The following is a 17,202-nucleotide window of genomic DNA, read 5'->3' on the forward strand; positions in this document are numbered from 1 at the left end:
AATGACGGGGGGCAGAGGCTGATTTTTCTAATTGCTCACAGTCCTCTTTCATTGGCAAATGGCAGCTGTGTTTTTTGAGATATGCAGATGTTCTCATAGAATATGGCCGTACCTTGGACCAAGACATCGCATACCAGTTTTCAAGTCAATCGGACTGACTGTTGCATAGCTATAGCCATTTTCGTGTTTTTTTTTTAATAGTGCCAACAAGTGGCCAGTCGCGGCATCCTTTTTCATGTAACCACAGACTGAGCCCGTACATAGGTGGTGCATGAATATAAATGTATTCTGATATTCAGCCACAGGTGTATGTCGCTATATTGCAACAGCTTTAAACATGGCGCATTCAATCAGCTTTCAGAACCAGAACAATACATTCAAGCATAATTTATAATTATGGCGTAATTGTGGGTAAAATAATATTAAGTTACCTGAAAGAAACTGCAGATAGAATCTTTAATAGAGCAAAATGTTGAAAATCAATGCATATGGCACATTTTCTGAACACAGGTGCTGGTCATATAATTAGAATATCGTGAAAAAGTTAATTTTTTTATTGTAAATTATTTTAAAAAATTAAACTTTCATATATTCTAGATTCCCTACATGTAAAGTAAAACATTTCAAAAGTTTTTTTTTAATTTTTTTTTATTTTGATGATTAGAGCGTACAGCTCATGAAAGTCCAAAATCCAGTATCTCAAAATATTAGAATATTTCCTAAGATCAATCAAAAAATGGATTTTCAAAACAGAAAAGTTCAAGTTTTTTAAAGTATGTACATTTGTGCACTCAATACTTGGTCGGCAGCACATTTTACAGCAAATGACTTGCTCCTAGCACAGATTACAGCATCAGTGAAGTGTGGCATGGAAGTGATCAGCCTGAGGCACTGCTGAGGCATTATTGAGCCTTCAGATCATCTGTATATTGTTGGATCGACTTTTTCTCAGCTTTCTCTTGAAAATATTCCATAGATTCAGGGGTCAGGCATGTTGGCTGGCCAATAAAGCACAGTAATATCATGGTCAGCAAACCACTTGGAGGTGGTTTTTGCGCTGTGGGCAGTTGCTAAAGTCCTGCTGGAAAAGGAAATCAGCATCTCCATAAAGCTTGTCAGCAGATGGAAGCATAAAGTGCTCCAAAATCTCCTGGAAGATGGCTGCATTGACTTTGCACTTGATAAAACACAATGGACCAACACCAGCAGACGTCACGGCACCCCAAATCATTACTAACTTCAGAAACTTCCCACTAGACTTCAAGCAGCTTGGATTCTGTGACTCTCCAGTCTTCCTCTGGGACCATGATTTCAACATGAAATGCAAAATTTACTTTTATCTGAAAAGAGGACTTTCGACCACTGTTCACTGTCCAGCTCTTTTTCTCCTTAGCCCAGGTAAGATGCTTCTGACGTTGTTTCTGTTTCAGAAGTGGCTTGGTATTCCTTTTCCTGAATATGTCTGAGTGTGGTGGCTCTTGATGCACTGACTCCGACTTCATTCGACTCATTTTGAAGCTCTCCCAAGTGTCTGAATCGGCTTTACTTGACAGTATTCTCAAGCTTGTGGTCATCCCTGTTGCTTGTGCACCTTTGCCTACCCAATTTCTTCCTTCTAGTCAACTTTGCATTTAATATGCTTTGATACATCACTCTGTAAACAGCCACCACATTCAGTAATGACCATCTGTGACTTACTCTCTTTGTGGAGGCTGTCAATGATTGTCTCCTGGACCATTGCCAAGTCAGCAGTCTTCCCCATTAGTGTGGTTTCAAAGAACAAGAGATACCCGGAATTTATACTGTAGGGATGGTCATTTAATGAAACTCAAATGTAAATATTCTAATATTTTGAGATATTGGATTTTGGACTTTCATTAGCTGTACGCTCTAATCATCAAAATAAAAAAAATAAAAAAACTTTTGAAATGTTTTACTTTACATGTAGGCAATCTAGTATAAATGAAAGTTTCATTTTTAAAATAATTTACAATAAAAAAAATGAACTTTTTCACGATATTCTAATTATATGACCAGCACCTGTATGGTACAAATGAGGGTCTATTTTCCCACCATTGATGAGTTTTTCCGCCAATCCATGTTTTAACAGTTATACAGTAGGGGGCGCTGTAACGCATCTTTTGAAACAGTGCAGCATCTCCAGATCCAAAAACAAGCTAAGAAAAAGATCTGCGTATTTTCTTAATTTTCTGTAAACCAGAAGGAGCGGATAGAAGTTGTTTACACACATGTAAAATAACGCAATCATCAACATTCAACAACATATAAATCAAAACTGCCAAACGTTACTGAATGAAATGATGAACCCATGAAGAGGAAATGACTGTGAAGCTTTGAGGTGTTGACAGACTCAATCTAATCCATCTGTGTTACTGTTGATATTCAATTTAAGTTGCTGATGAAAGTCGGGATGGTCCCTTTCATCTTTGGGACTGAGAACTCAGTCCATTTTTCCCAAAACAAGCCATCATCTGTCAACAACACATATTTCCAGTGTCTTCTGGATCATCTGAGATGAGCCCGGGCACAAAGAACTCTGTGCTATCTCAACACTGCACTGATGTATAGCTTTCTCTTGCGTAACAGAAATTCCAGTAGCACACCCTTTTTATATGGTTGTATTTGAAAGGCTCTGTAGAGCAACTCTTTTCACCTACAGTAACCAGACTTCATACAGTTAATAGTAAATTGCGAGTGGATTTTTGATATCTTGAATGGTTTGGCGAGAAAAAAATTTATGGCGAGAAAATGGAAACAGGAAGTGTGTTATAACTTCTGCATACTGCTTTTGAACAAACTTCATCTGTGTCTTTGTTGTAGGAGACCAATCGCATGGATGTGACTATTGTGAGTCAAAGTCATAGCACCACCAATTGGCAGCATGAAGTGTCACTTTCAAAATGCTTTGAAATCACCCTCTTATTTTGACCCGATTTGCTTCAGTCTTCGTCAGAATAATGTCAAGACACAACATATGCAGACCTGTGAAAAAATTCTTGATATCTTGAATACCGTTGTCATGGCAATGCAATAAACTTTAATATTCTTTATGGGGGTTTTGAGGCACTTAACATGCTTCAAATTGCATGAAATTCGACACTCACGTCAGAGTTGCCAGCCAAAAGACATGGGCAAAGCCTTAGAAATGGGCAGGGAGGGGGGCTTCTATAGCGCCACCTTTTGACAAAAATTGGGGGTTAGGCTTAAAGGTTAGTCACTAAACTCGGTACATATATTGTTCTCATAAAGCCGGACAACTTTCTAATTTAGTCAATAGCTCCCACCAACAGGAAGTCAGATACTTTGGTTTGAATGTGGATTTTTTGAATAATCAAGCTCTGAGATTTTTTTTAAGTACTCCTCGTCAGAGTTTCACACAATCGCAATCAAACTCGGTCAACATGAAACAAAGACACTGTCATAGGATATCTCGAACAGTTGTAGGTGTGGGATTAAAGTAATGACAAAAAAAAGGGAAACAGGAAGTGTCTCATATCATGTAAAAACTTTGATTTAAATTAAATTAAAATTGAGTGTTGCCCGCCATGCACAGGTTTCCTTAAGCCACCGGGGTGGCGGTGACACTGGGGCTTGGGCCCGTTATCGCTGCTTGCAGCTATATTTTAAATTTTGGTGTGAAAGGGTCTTTACATTTGCCCTCAAATAAAACTTTTATGTTCTAAAAAAAGTAACTCAAAAGTAATGTAACATTACTTTTTTAAGTAATGCAATTAGTTACTCTTTAAGGGAGTAACGCAATATTGTAATGCCATACTTTTCAAAGTTACTTTCCCCAACACTGCTAGATGGTGAAAGACAAATTCTTTGCAATCTTGGATTGAGAAATGTGATTTTTGAATTGTTCTCTCATTAAATTTGGCACAAAGTGGGAGCCATGACCCATCTTTGCTTGCAAAGACTGAGAAGATATTTTACACCCAAACACGATACCCACAATCCCATGGGTTTTAGCTTTATTGTTAACCCATAAGAAACTTATTAAGATTCAGTGTTTGATCAAATCAGATCTGCTCCATTACTGTGTTCGACTGTAAACGAACTGAGGCTTGTTCAGATCTGTGCTAAACATTCAGAAACACACAAGCCACTCGCTCACGAAACGCTTTATTACACTCGTTCCAGTGTCACTCAACAATACAGTTCAGAAAATGAATATAACAACCCATATCAGATTTGAGAGTAAACCAGACGAGTGAAATTCAGTACTATGATATCAGCTGAATTCAAAATGAAGTAAATATATCCTAAAAATATCAATAGGTCCATTCACTGGTGACAGAATGAATGGATACTTTTTTTAACCACAGTAATATTGCATGATGCCCAAAAGTAATAAAGTTATGAATATATGTTATCTGAACTAAGTGCAACAATTACTATTTATTTCATTTTTTTTTATTTATTTATTTTTTTACACTTAACAGTATTTCTGCATTATACTTCATACACTACTTGAGTGCATATGAAAATGTGCCAGAGAGAGATTTTTAGTTCCCATTTTTTTACATTCATCTTTGGGCCTTACGTTAAAAAAATCCGGCAAAATCCCAATGCAGGTCAGGAGAATATAGCAGCCTACAGATACGATACAGGTGCTTTATATAGTTTCATACTCATACAGATGTAGTATATGCTGTAGCACACAAACGCACCACTTGTAGAAGGTCGTCTTGGGAAACGCTCTCAATACATTTTATTGGCCAGACGTTTCACCCAATACCTAAGGTGAGACGGAGGAGTGTCATGTGATCAATGGGATGCTGACGTGCCGCTCTCGTCTCCGGCTCCTGACAGCTGCATGAAGAGTTCGCCAAGTTCATTGACCTCGTCCTCGTACTGCGGCAGCCCGCGATGCTCTCGCTCCTCGATGAAGTCCCACAGACGCACCGAATTAAGAAACTGAGAGAGAGAGCAATATTTCACATTTTAAAGAGGCCATATTACACAAAATCCCACTAGAACTGCTTAAATGTTGGTTATTTTCCTCATATTCTCCATTGTTGCAGCTCCTCTCTTCCCAGTCTGTCAGTAACGCTCTGTTTAGTTCCAGCAGTGTGTTGTGATTGGTGTTTGGGAAATGTCCCGCCCCTTACCATAACTGCCAGTTTCAACACACTACTAACTAACTCAACCAAGCCCCGCCCCTTTATTCTGCATATGAATTATTTAAATGAGGAACTGCATCATCATTTGGAGCATATATGCATGTGTTTGATTGTGTGTGCGGTCTTTACCCGGACGTTCCCCTCTGCGCTGAGCTGTTTGCGGGGTTTGTCGGGTTCTGCTCGTGTCCCATCAGCGTATGCATGCATGTAGAAACACTTTCCTCCAAACGGACACGTTCCTCTTCCCTGATCAAAGTATTTACAGGGCTTCTTACTGCAAGACACACAAAGATATACAGAAACAGATTCAGGTAGAAACCAAGATTAAACCATAATGTCAAAGAAATCGATCTGCATTCTGCCAATACAAATAAATAAATGGACGGAAAGATGAAAACAGCTTCCAGCTCTTGGTTTGAGTGCAGATCAAAAGTGGATCAAAGACTGCTAGCAGATGCCACTCCAAACATTTAACCTTTAACCTCATATTGTATTGATTTCTGTTTGGACTGTGCAGCTGCTCTTCACAGTAAAGCGATGATGTTCGATCATTGCCCATATTCTAGAAGGCTGTATTGCTTCAATAGGAGCTCAGTTATAGTGACTAGCCACCACCGGGGCAAACTTAATTTTCTCCAGGGCTATTTTCCTGGTTGCATTCGCAACGCCAATAGTGATGTAAGCCATCTGTTTGGCCAATCAGCGTACACTTACGTCACTGGAAGTTTCTATTGTGCGGGGTCAGACCTTACTCTGAAGTAGGAGCTAATTTAGTCCCCCATTACTAAAATCATTCCCAGCCCCTGCAGTGCGAACACGCCAAAAAGCGGGTACTTCCGTCAATAGTTATAGGAACTATGAAAACGTTCCTATGATGCGAAAGAATGAAGTGCTATAAGTGCTGAAGTGATGAGATGAAACCAGAATGCACAATTTAAAGGGGTCGTTACATGAGAAACCAAATTAACATCCAGGATCACGTTGGAGGATTATATGTTTGTTCGGAGCATTTTATTTTGTAAACAAGGCACAGTGTAATGGAGAGTTCGCAAAGAAACTTTTGTTGACAGGTGATTTCATAATGCTTAATTTGTCTGTAAATGATGTTTTTATTGGGATAATGTTTTCAGAACACTTACTCACGAGGAACAGCGAGTGGGCGTTGATACGGTTTCCTATGCAGTGATGTTAGCCAATCATAACATTCCTGACAAGCCTTAAAGGAGTCACGACTTTAAATCGGATCATTTCAGACAGAGGCTCAGAATGAGGGTTGAAAATAATAGTTTTTACACACATATATTTGTTTTTAGTTTATGAACCTCAAAGAAAATATTAAAATAATAAAAAAAAAAAATCCATGTTTTGACTCTCTTAACAGTGAATGAAGCAGGTGTGCTCGAAAAACTCACATCTGTCCATCAGTTACGAGAACGATACAGCTGTGAGATGTCGAGAAAGATGTTGAGATGTTGACCAATCACAGCAGTGGAAGTTAACTCGTGTATCTGAAAGCAGTAACACCCCTTTTGTTTGACAGAGAGTGAAAATGAGGATGGAAAATTATCATTTTTATTTTACTGTTTGAGAATAAAACTAACTATTTTTACTATTATAGTTTTTAATCTTTATTTAATTTTAGTCATTTTGTTGTGTGTTTTTGCCACTTTTGGTAGTTTTTCTATGTAGTTTTTATTTCAGTTTTAGTTATTTTAGGACATCAAGTATAAGTAAATTAAAATGAGATGTTGCCTTGGCAATTTGCGTAAATAATAAAAAAAGAAAAAGTAATTTTATTTCAAGTAATGAACTTTTTTATGGTTTTAGTTTTTTTTTTAACTATAATAACCCTGCTAATTCCACAAGATAACCTCCAGAAACATAATATTAAAGATCTTTAAGTACAGTTCATGACCTCTTTAAGAAGTAATAATTGGTCAAAATGGCTGCATTATCATCTGATTCCTCCATCGCATTACTGGCTGTTTGTTCAGAACACGTAGATAAACATGAACATGCAATTCTGCTGCTATTTTTTATAACAATGCAGTTTTGTGCACCGCTGCAAAAACTGAATCCTGTATAAACTGAATCTCCTATAGGTGTATTACCTGTTATTTTGTTACCTGGCCACAAAATAAACCCGTTTCAGTCGTACCTGACTCCAGATTTGAACTCCTCAATGAGGCGATTCTTCTCATCCTGGTCTTCCACCCAGTACATGCTGGGAATGACAAACTCCGACACCACACGGCACTCGGGACAAGACCTGCACACAATCACCCGGCATTACTTCACACCACACGAGCGTCTGAGAAAGCAGAGCTGAGATCGGTCCACACGGACTCACTCACTTTCGGATCTGGTTCTGGAACTGCTCGACGCAGCGCCACTGGCGGATGCAGCTCAGGCAGTACGTGTGGCAGCAGCTGGACAGGATGCCGAAGCGCCGCTCGGACGGAGACGCCTTCTCGTACACCACATCCAGACAGATCTTGCACTGCTTGTCCTGACTCTGCTGCACCGCAAACGCCCTCTCCATGTCCATCTCAAAGGCCGCCATGCACATCTGGGAACAAACAACATCATCATCATGTGACACAAGAGTCACTCTACCGCAACTTTTTCAACAACAGAGACAAATCTCAACACTGCAAAGTTTAAAAATATGTATGAAAACAAAACAAAAAAAAGTTGCAAGACAGCACACTTAAATTTATGGAAATTAACTACTTATCCCATAAAGAATTAGCATTAAACGTAATTAAATTTACTTTAAGGTCTCTACATTTTTACAAACAAACATACATAATATATTTTTATACAACAGTTCTGGTTCTTGAATTTGATTGGCTGAGAGCCTTATCTATACATGTGATTCTACTAAAAATCACACAGAAACAGTTTCAACAGCTTGCATCACTCCGCTTGTTTCAGCCGGATCTATGCTGGCAGTATTTCTCACAGCGAGCATCAATGGAGGAGCAAACCCACTGTAAATTTACAAATACTACTGTTATTGTGTCTCGGAATGTAGTTTTAATCGTTTTTTAGGCAAGAATGTAGTTGTTTAGACCTCAAATATGTGATTTAAATATAAACTTAGCACCTATTTGAAAATTTTTTAAGACATTTTCGGCTTTTAGCGACCTTTCAGGGCTCATGTACCCGCTGAGAACAGCGTTATCTCAGCCAGTACTTCAGGACTTTGCCGCTCCTATGTAGATAGTGTTTAACCCTTGTGTAACCCAATTTTTTAACCCAGGGCCATTTGACTATAAAATGATACAATATTTGCAAATAGGCATTCATTCTATCGGCAAGGCATCAAATTTGACATTTTTACCATTTTTTACTAGATTGTGCCATATTTTCAAATTTGGCATATAAAAGAAATACTTATTTGTGTTTCTGCTTATGCATATTATAGAGTTAATTTGAAAAATAATGTAGCTATAATTGTGTGGGAATTTTGGTAAGGATGTCAGATTGTAGTTTGCATGTGTTTACTGAAAATTTCATGTGTGTAATTAGTTTGAAAGAAATGATATTGTACTGGCAATCAAAAATCCCACTCCATGTATGAGTCACACTCTTGGCAGGGTCATAGGGCCATGTGAAAACTATGAAAAAGGATGTAAAGAAACCGATTTCTGAAAATTAATGAATGTTTGGTAATTATGAACAGAAGAGATGCTGATAAAAAAAAAAAAAAAAAACGTCAGTGAAAGTTTTTTTGGCATGGTTATTTTTGTCCATTATGGACCTAAGTGTTAGTTTTTTAAAAAAATCTGACACTAAATAAAAAATATAAATGCCTCAAAATTAATATTGTTGTTCTTCATTGACACACCCAAGAATCTAATAAGCAAAGAAAAAAAATTCAGCTTAGCATTTTGTTTATGAAAATAAACTACTTTTTTTTTTTTTTCATAAAAAACCACCTATGGCATTATGTAAACAAACCAGCATTTAAAGGGTTAAAGTTCTTAAAATTAATGAATGTTTGGTATATATGGATAGAACAGATGCTTGTTAAAAAATTGACATCAGTGAAAGTGGAAAAAAATATTAATAAATCATATTTTTATGACAGTCTTTGGACATGGACATTTTTGTCCATTTTGCACCTATGTGTAACTTTTTTTTGGATGCACAAGGGTTAAACATGAGGTATAATTAATTTGGGATATATCAAATCTTTGGTCTTATTAATCTTTTACTTGTTTCAGAGCAAAATGATTTGGCTAAGAGTAAAGTTAGGTTCATAACTATATATTTTTATGTAAAGGTGCGTCTGTAAGTTGCGCCTCTGTCGCCATCTCTGTTTGAAACCTGCAATTGCAGTTATTTGCGGAATTATCATCTTTACGTGGGTTGTGCATCGGCACGGCTCATCAGCGCGGATGAATCTAATGTTTTGAGGAGAATTTGTTTGTTTGTTTATTATTTAACACCATGCAAGCTACCTCGGCTATATTCATGGCGAGAACGAGATTTATTTATTTTTTTATAAAGGAAAAAAAAAATGATTAGATTTTGGTCTTGGATAAAAATTCTAAAACTAAATCAGGCCTTACTTCATTAAAAATCGTTTCATAAAAGTCAACAGAAAAATAAAGAGTTCTAACAGATTTCAAACTAACACATTCCATCAAAATATGCTTCAATGATAATGGATTCTGGCACAGAGGGCATAAAGGAGGATCTTCTCCCATTAACATATGGGTTAGCCTGGAGTGCCCTATTCGACAGCGTGTGTAAATAATATGATCCCAGCGATTTTGCACCAACCACAGGATTGATTTTATAAAGTTTGTTGTACAAGAATGTGTAGCTTCGGAAGCATGTTCTTGGAAGCATGACCAAAATAAGATTTTAACCGGAAAATGTCATCTGAACAAGTAACATGTCTGCCACTTTTGTTCTGACCAACTGAGAAAAAAATCGTTAATGGTAACAACACCAGCATTGCGTGACTACATGCATTTAGTGTGTATTAGCGTTACCTCTAGATTTCAATTTCTGTACAGTCTAATCTCTAACATTAATTTGTCATACCATACAATCCGCCATCAAAATGATGTTTAATTATTGCAGCTGTTGTGAGAAAAGGCTATAAATGATCCATCACATGCAGCATCCTCTCATGATATAGCTACTAGCTGGGACTCCTTCTTCATGTAAACAGACGTGACGTAATGACGCAAATGTAAAGGGCGTTATGCTTGAATTTCCTGCATAAACCCACCAGTACCATCCGAACTAGAAAACATTAAACAAGCTTACCATTGTGAATCGGGCTAAGGTAAGGAGATAGTTTTGAAAACTGCCTGGTTATGCACTTGCTCAAAAATTGATTTTGGATCATTTTTAACCAAAAAAAGTTACGGACTGCAGCTTTAACTTTTAATGTACTTTTGACTGAACTGCTTGCTTGTGTTTATTTCCTATTGTACAAACTTATTATACTGTTATAGTGGCTATTGTTAATTTGTTCAATAAATAATATTTTATATTGAGAAATGGTCTGTTAGTGATTGCGATTTCATTTTCAGTGAAAGTTACATTATTGCGCCATTAGATGGCAGCAAAGACTGTCTTTATGAGTGAGTCAGTAGACTTTTATACTAAAAGGGACTGAAAAAAGGTAAAGAAGGACGTTGTTTTACTTTAAACAACACCTTATGAGATGCAACTGACAAATGCATTGAATAGCGCTGTCATGGGAAATCCCTTTAGCTGTTAAAAGGATAAAGATATCGCTTTCCTCAGCAGACATTCAAACTGATTTTTTATTATGAATTTAACCTGAAGAATGAATGCTAAATCTCTCAAAATAATCTACTCTACATAATACAATAAGCTTCAATGAAGCGACTTTGTTGCTAAAGTGACGTTTTAGAATTAGTAACGGAGGCTTGGGATCAGCTGTTAAACTGATTTGAATCCATAGTAGATCCTCACAAAAGAGGTTTTTAAAGACAATCGTTGTTGTTCTTATTTATTTACACTCTTGTACTGTTGAACTGTTGTATAAATGCAATATCACACATCAGCCATGTGATATCGCTCTATATCATCTATGGCCGAATCACAGCTGTGCTGATATAGAGCCATATCACATGGCTACGAGTGTGATATTGCTCATACAGTACATTACATATCTTTACTTCAACTGTTGCATTATGCTGCATTAAAAAACTGAACAGATTGAATGAAAATCAGGAAACTGCTAAAAGTGTGCTGAAAGTGTGATCACCTTTTCATGCGCTGCTCTTTGCTCAGGGTCGTGCGGATGCAAAACCTGCAGCCGGCATATTTCACACATATCGCCGTGGAGATACGAGCAGCTGTCGCCAAAGTGACACTGTCCTGCCGCCATGTACGGGCAGAGCTGCGGCTGCGGGCTCGTGTCTGGAAACGGGCCGGCGGTGGCCGAACTCTCCAGCCCGGAGCGGATGGCGTCCAGGTACGTGTGCGGATTGGCGTGAGCGCGGTCGTCCCTGTAGTCCCAGCAGTCCTCTGCCCTCTCGCCACTGTACGGCCGTCCTCTGCTGTCAGAGCCCAGAGCTGCACAGAACATACAGATAAAACAAGATCAAAACTGCAGCAGCGATAATCTTTCATGATTCTTTTGATTTCTGAGAGTTCTTGCACAGTCAAGAGAAATTAAATAAACTCTGGTCTTTCTTTCATTCTTGAAGGAAACACCAATTTTTATCAAAAAGATGGTAAAACAGAAACCATTACAGAGTAAAAAGGGGGTTCCCAATGAATGCACGTAAATAACATTAACCTAAACACACATTTACTCTCTTTCCTTACTGCATGATCTATTTTAAATAATATCTGCTCAATCATTTATAATTTTAGTGCTACATTTCAAATTACAGCAGAAGACAACCGTGTCATTACCTTGTCCAATAACATACAATATTTGTAATGAGCACATTTATATGCAAACAAGTGGTGAGTCTGTGCTGGAAACATGAGTCCAGGTACCTTTGTCTCTCAGCACGAGTGGTTTTTTGACTGCTTTGGCGGTGTTTGCTGGTGGTGCGGGTCCTGGCGCTGACACCGCTCTGTTCGTGTGCTCGACTGCTGCGCCGCTTCCTCCGCCACGGCCGCACGGTTTGACATGATCATATCTGTCAAAGAACACACAGCAAACACCTTAATATTAATATATGATCAATATCACACTCGTAGCCGTGCGATATGGCTGTATGGCTGTGATTACCTACGGACGAATCACAGCGTGCTGATATACAGCCATATCGCACGGCTACGAGTGTGATATTGCGTTTATACAACAGTTCGACGGCACGAGTGTGTAAATAAATAAGAACAACGGAGTGTCTTTAAAACACTCTTTTGTGCAGCACTACTTCCTTCCGCCACGGATTCAAATCTCAATTTGACAGTTGGACCAAGCCTCCGTTACTAAATCTAAAACGTCACTTCAGAACTAGTAACGAAGGAACGTTGAGTCGCTTCATTGAAACACATTGAATTTTCTACAGTATTAGAGAGAGAGAGAGAGAGAGTAGCTATTACCTGTCTGGTATATTGCATTACATTCATTCTTCAAGTCAATGTCCATAATATTGCATCCTTTAAACAAGTCCGTTTGAATGTCCGCTGAGGTAAGCGATCTTTGTATTTGTTCTTTTTTTTTAGCTTTGTGAATTTTCCATCCATAACACCACAGCGCTAAAACAACTTCCTTTTGCAAAAGTTCCTTTCAATTTAAAAGTCTCTTGTGACTCACTTCTCCTGTAAAGTGTTGCCGCCATCTAATGGCGTATTAATGTAATGTTCACTCAATCCATATTACTTAATGGACATATTTATATAAAATAATATTTATTGAACAACATATAAGCACAATTGTACAGTTCAGTCAAACATAAAGCACTAGTTATTAAAAAAAAAAAATAGGTCACCATTTACGCTGGTATGTGGGTTTTACAAATATTTAACGAATGAAAATGATTTTAAAGAGCTTGTGACAAAACCTCCTAACTCCATTGGATCCTCAAACTGTCAATCAAGCCTCATTAATCCGCCTCCCCTCCTGAATGAAGTCTGCACGCAGTTTGGACATTTCCTCCGTGCAATGCAAAGGTAAATAAAGATCTGATGTTTGAAAAAAAAAAATGTAAAGCATTTTCTTTACTCAAAAAAACATATGTTTATAAAGTTTAATGTTTTACGTATTTGAAGTGGAGAAGAGTCTGATATGTCCCGTCTAGTTGTAGCCAATGTGCTATATAAGGATGTAACGTAACGTTTATTATTATTAAATTTAACATAGCACAATTCGACTTGCTCTAATAGATATAAAATAATAGATTAATAAGACCAAAGATTGCCCGTTCTATGTACTCAAATTGAATTATGTCTCGTGTTTAACCACTATAAGAGCCAGCGGCAAATCCAAGAGTCACTGGCCGAGATGAAGCTGTTCTCGGCGGTTACAGAAGCACTGAACGGCCGCTGACGCACTCGAGCTCGCATCTCCGAAAACGTCAAAACAAATTGTAAAATAGGCGCTGTTATTAAATACGAGTCACATATTTCAGGTCTAAACAACTACATTCTCGCCTAAAAAACTATTAAAACTACAGTTCGTGGTACAAGAAGTAGTATTTGTAAAAATTACGGTTGATTTGATCGGTCACTTCAAGCGGAGTGATACAAACGGTGAAAAGGCAGTAGGAGTGCTGTTATCACTGAAATATTGCATGGCTATCAGCCAATCAGATTCGAGAACCAGACAGAACTGTTATATATATATATATATGAGACATGCTGATTCTTCAGTTAGGGGACCTTTTCATTTTATTAACCCTTGAGCATTTTGTTTTTTGAGCATTTTGCCTGTGTTAATGACAACTGCATACATTTTTGCAGGGGTGAGTATTTTTATTGGAATTGTACTATTTGACCCTCATTTCCTTTGAAAAATATCTAATAGTTACACTCACGACCTTGCAATCTTTATTAATAAGATTTCATTCTGTTGGCAAGGCTTCAGAATTACAATTCTTACTATTTTTATTTTACCAGATTGCACCATTTTCTCAGGTTTGGCCTGTAAAGCAAACACTCGCATTTGTATTATATTATATTATATTATATTATATTATAGTCAATTGGATAAATGTATGCAGCTTTAATTGTGTGTTTGTGTGGATGTCAGAGTGTGGTTTGTATGCATGTGCTAAAAAAATTGTGTGTGTGTAATATTTGAGAGAGAAAAATTCTACCAGCGCTGTTTGGAGTTTTGCTGGCATCTATGGGGGAAATTTGGTACTGCGCCCAAATGAAATCTTACTGAAAGCTCATTTTTTGGAACATCAACCTCAAATTTGGAAAACAACTTATTTAGTTTTATGGCTTTGATTTTTAGCAATCTTTGAATTCAACATGCTTTATAATTTATATACATATATATATATACTACCGTTCAAAAGTTTGGGATCGGTAAGATTTTTAATGTCTTTAAAACAAGTTTCCTCTGCTCACCAAGGCTGCATTTATTTAATTAAAAATACAGTAAAAACAGTAATATTGTGAAATATTATTACAATTTAAAATAACTGTGTACTATTTGAATATATTTGACAAAGTAATTTATTCCTGTGATCAAAGCTGAATTTTCAGCATCATTACTCCAGTCTTCAGTGTCACATGATCCTTCAGAAATCATTCTAATATGATGATCTGCTGCTCAAGAAACATTTAATGTGTACAATTGTACAAAATATTTGTGTACAATATTTTTTTCAGGATTCTTTGATGAATAGAAAGTCCAAAAGAACAGTGTTTATCTGAAATCTAATCTTTTGTAACATTATAAATGTCTTTAGTGATCGATTTAATGCATCCCTGCTGAAAAAAAAAATCTTAATTTCTTTAAATTCTTCTCCAAAAAATAAAAATAAAAATTCTTACTGACCCCAAACTTTTGAACGGTAGTGTATAATGCTACAGAAGCTTTGTATTTCAGATAAATGCTGTTCTTTTGAACTTTCTATTCATCAAGGAATCCTGAAAAAAAAGTACACAACTGTTTTCAACATTGAAAATAATCAGAAATGTTTCTTGAGCAGCAGATCATCATGTTTGAATGATTTCTGAAGGATCATGTGACACTGAAGACTGGAGTAATGATGCTGAAAATTCAGCTTTTCCAACACAGAAATAAATTACATTTTATATTATATTCCAATAGAAAACAGTTATTTTAAATTGTAATAATATTTCACAATATTACCATTTTTACTCTATTTTTAATTAAATAAATGCAATCTTGGTGAGCAGAGGAAACTTCTTTTAAAAATCTTACCGATCCCAAACTTCTGAATGGTAGTGTGTATATATATATATATATATAAAATTTCATATAAAATAATGCTCATAAATCATTTTCAAAACTAAAACCTTTATAACTTTTTGTTTGCTTCACTTTTTAAACTTTTTTACTTAAGCAATAATCTGCCATGGGTCTTTAAAATGAGACCAAAACTTACATCTGTGCTCTCAAACTTCAAATTTTGATGGCAATTTTTTCCTCTAAAGACTCAGAGTAACTTTTTTACATTGACGCACAAAAGTTAAAGGGATAGTTCACTCAAAAATGAAAACTTTCATCATTTACTCTCCCTCATGTCATTCCAAACCTGTATAAATGTCTTTGTTCTGCTGAACACAAAGTAAGATATTTGGAAAAGTGTTTGTAACCAAGCAGATTCAGCAGTTTGACACGCGATCCGAAACGCTGATTCAACACAAAAGATTCATAACGCTCCGAAGCTTCCTGAAGCAGTGTTTTGAAATCGGCCATCAATAAATAAGTCGTTATTTTGTTTTTCTGCGCTCCAAAATATTCTCATGGCTTTATAATATTAATATTGAACCACTGTACTCACATGAACTGATTTAAATATGTTTTTAGTACATTAATGGCCTCACCGAGCCATCAGATTTCATCAAAAATATCTTAATCTGTGTTCTGAAGATGAATGAAGGTCTTACGGGTGTGAGGGTGAGTAATTAATTACATTATTTTCATTTTTGGGTGAACTAACCCTTTATATCTGTCCTGACATTACCCGTATCCACATCAAACACAACATCAACAAAGTACATAGTAATTAAAGACACCTAATTACCTATTAGTTCATTTTATTTATTTAAACTCCAAACTTCTAGCTACCTCATTGTGTTATTGATAATTTTCTCTAAAAACTAACCATCAAACACAATATCAAAAATGCATTGAGGACACAGTCAGACAAGTGATATTATAAGGTTTCGAGGATTGTTCAAGATTTCAAGCAGTGCCCCAAACTGAAGAATCACTCATAAAATCTAGTTATTCGGCCAAATGCATGCAAAAAGCTTTAAAATCTCAATCACTAGCAACTCGCCTGCATCTGTCTCCATAGGCACAGACTCCTCTCTGGTAGTATTTACAGATGGTTGAAGGTTTGCTTGTGGTCAGATCATGAGAGAACAAGCACCTGCTGCCCTCCCGACACACACCATGGAGGAAATACCTGCAGAAAGACAGAAAACATCATCAAAACACACGGTGACACATGAATCTCGAGACGGAGATGCTGCAATGCTTCTGGATGAAAACAGAAAATGTTTTCCTATTGAAACATCAATGCTGTATGAAGAATAAACGCGTGAATGTCAGAGGTTTGATGTGACATCTGCAGTCGCACATGCGTCAGTCCAGCTACACCATTTTCTCTCATGCCAAAGTCATGAAGATGTTATCAATGACCTTATTTAATACAGCGATGCTTTGATGGCTGTGTAATGGCGGTTTGGCGTTTCTCTTTACCTGCAGGTCACTTGTTTCGTTGACATGATTACAATCCGGCAACGAATGCAATATTTTACTGTGAATGCTACTGTCTACACGGTTTTGTGCAACCTGAAAATATCACCGGCTACATCACGGCGACGCTGATCATTGCTTCCGCCGATTCATTTCCGCGAGTCGATTCTTTTGAACGGATCGTTTAATAGC

At 36.9% G+C, this 17,202-nt stretch overlaps 1 protein-coding gene across 1 annotated transcript; it reads right to left on the bottom strand.

Annotated features, from left to right (window-relative positions):
• Positions 1–4,135: 4,135 nt before the first annotated feature.
• On the bottom strand, positions 4,136–17,137 carry mkrn2 (makorin, ring finger protein, 2). Its single transcript, XM_067388741.1, has 8 exons — positions 17,014–17,137; positions 16,589–16,717; positions 12,153–12,298; positions 11,410–11,720; positions 7,502–7,716; positions 7,306–7,416; positions 5,277–5,421; positions 4,136–4,941 (listed from the first exon to the last, which is right to left on the bottom strand). Exons 1-8 carry the CDS (start codon positions 17,037–17,039, stop codon positions 4,792–4,794), a joined length of 1,233 nt encoding a protein of 410 aa, XP_067244842.1. The 5' UTR covers positions 17,040–17,137; the 3' UTR covers positions 4,136–4,791.
• Between the last annotated feature and the right edge of the window lie 65 nt (positions 17,138–17,202).

Source organism: Chanodichthys erythropterus, chromosome 6 (genome assembly GCF_024489055.1).
Source record: "Chanodichthys erythropterus isolate Z2021 chromosome 6, ASM2448905v1, whole genome shotgun sequence".
In the NCBI taxonomy this organism is placed as follows: domain Eukaryota; kingdom Metazoa; phylum Chordata; class Actinopteri; order Cypriniformes; family Xenocyprididae; genus Chanodichthys; species Chanodichthys erythropterus.

Bases quoted from the DNA above. Each gene is read 5' to 3' on its own strand.
- mkrn2 (XM_067388741.1), bottom strand. From the start codon at position 17,039: ATGTCAACGAAACAAGTGACCTGCAG. The intron at 12,299-16,588 runs GCGAGTTGCTAG...GTTCTTTGACAG, and splicing joins GCCTATGGAGACAGATGCAG to ATATGATCATGTCAAACCGT. The intron at 4,942-5,276 runs GTAAAGACCGCA...TCTCTCTCTCAG, and splicing joins GCGCAGAGGGGAACGTCCGG to TTTCTTAATTCGGTGCGTCT.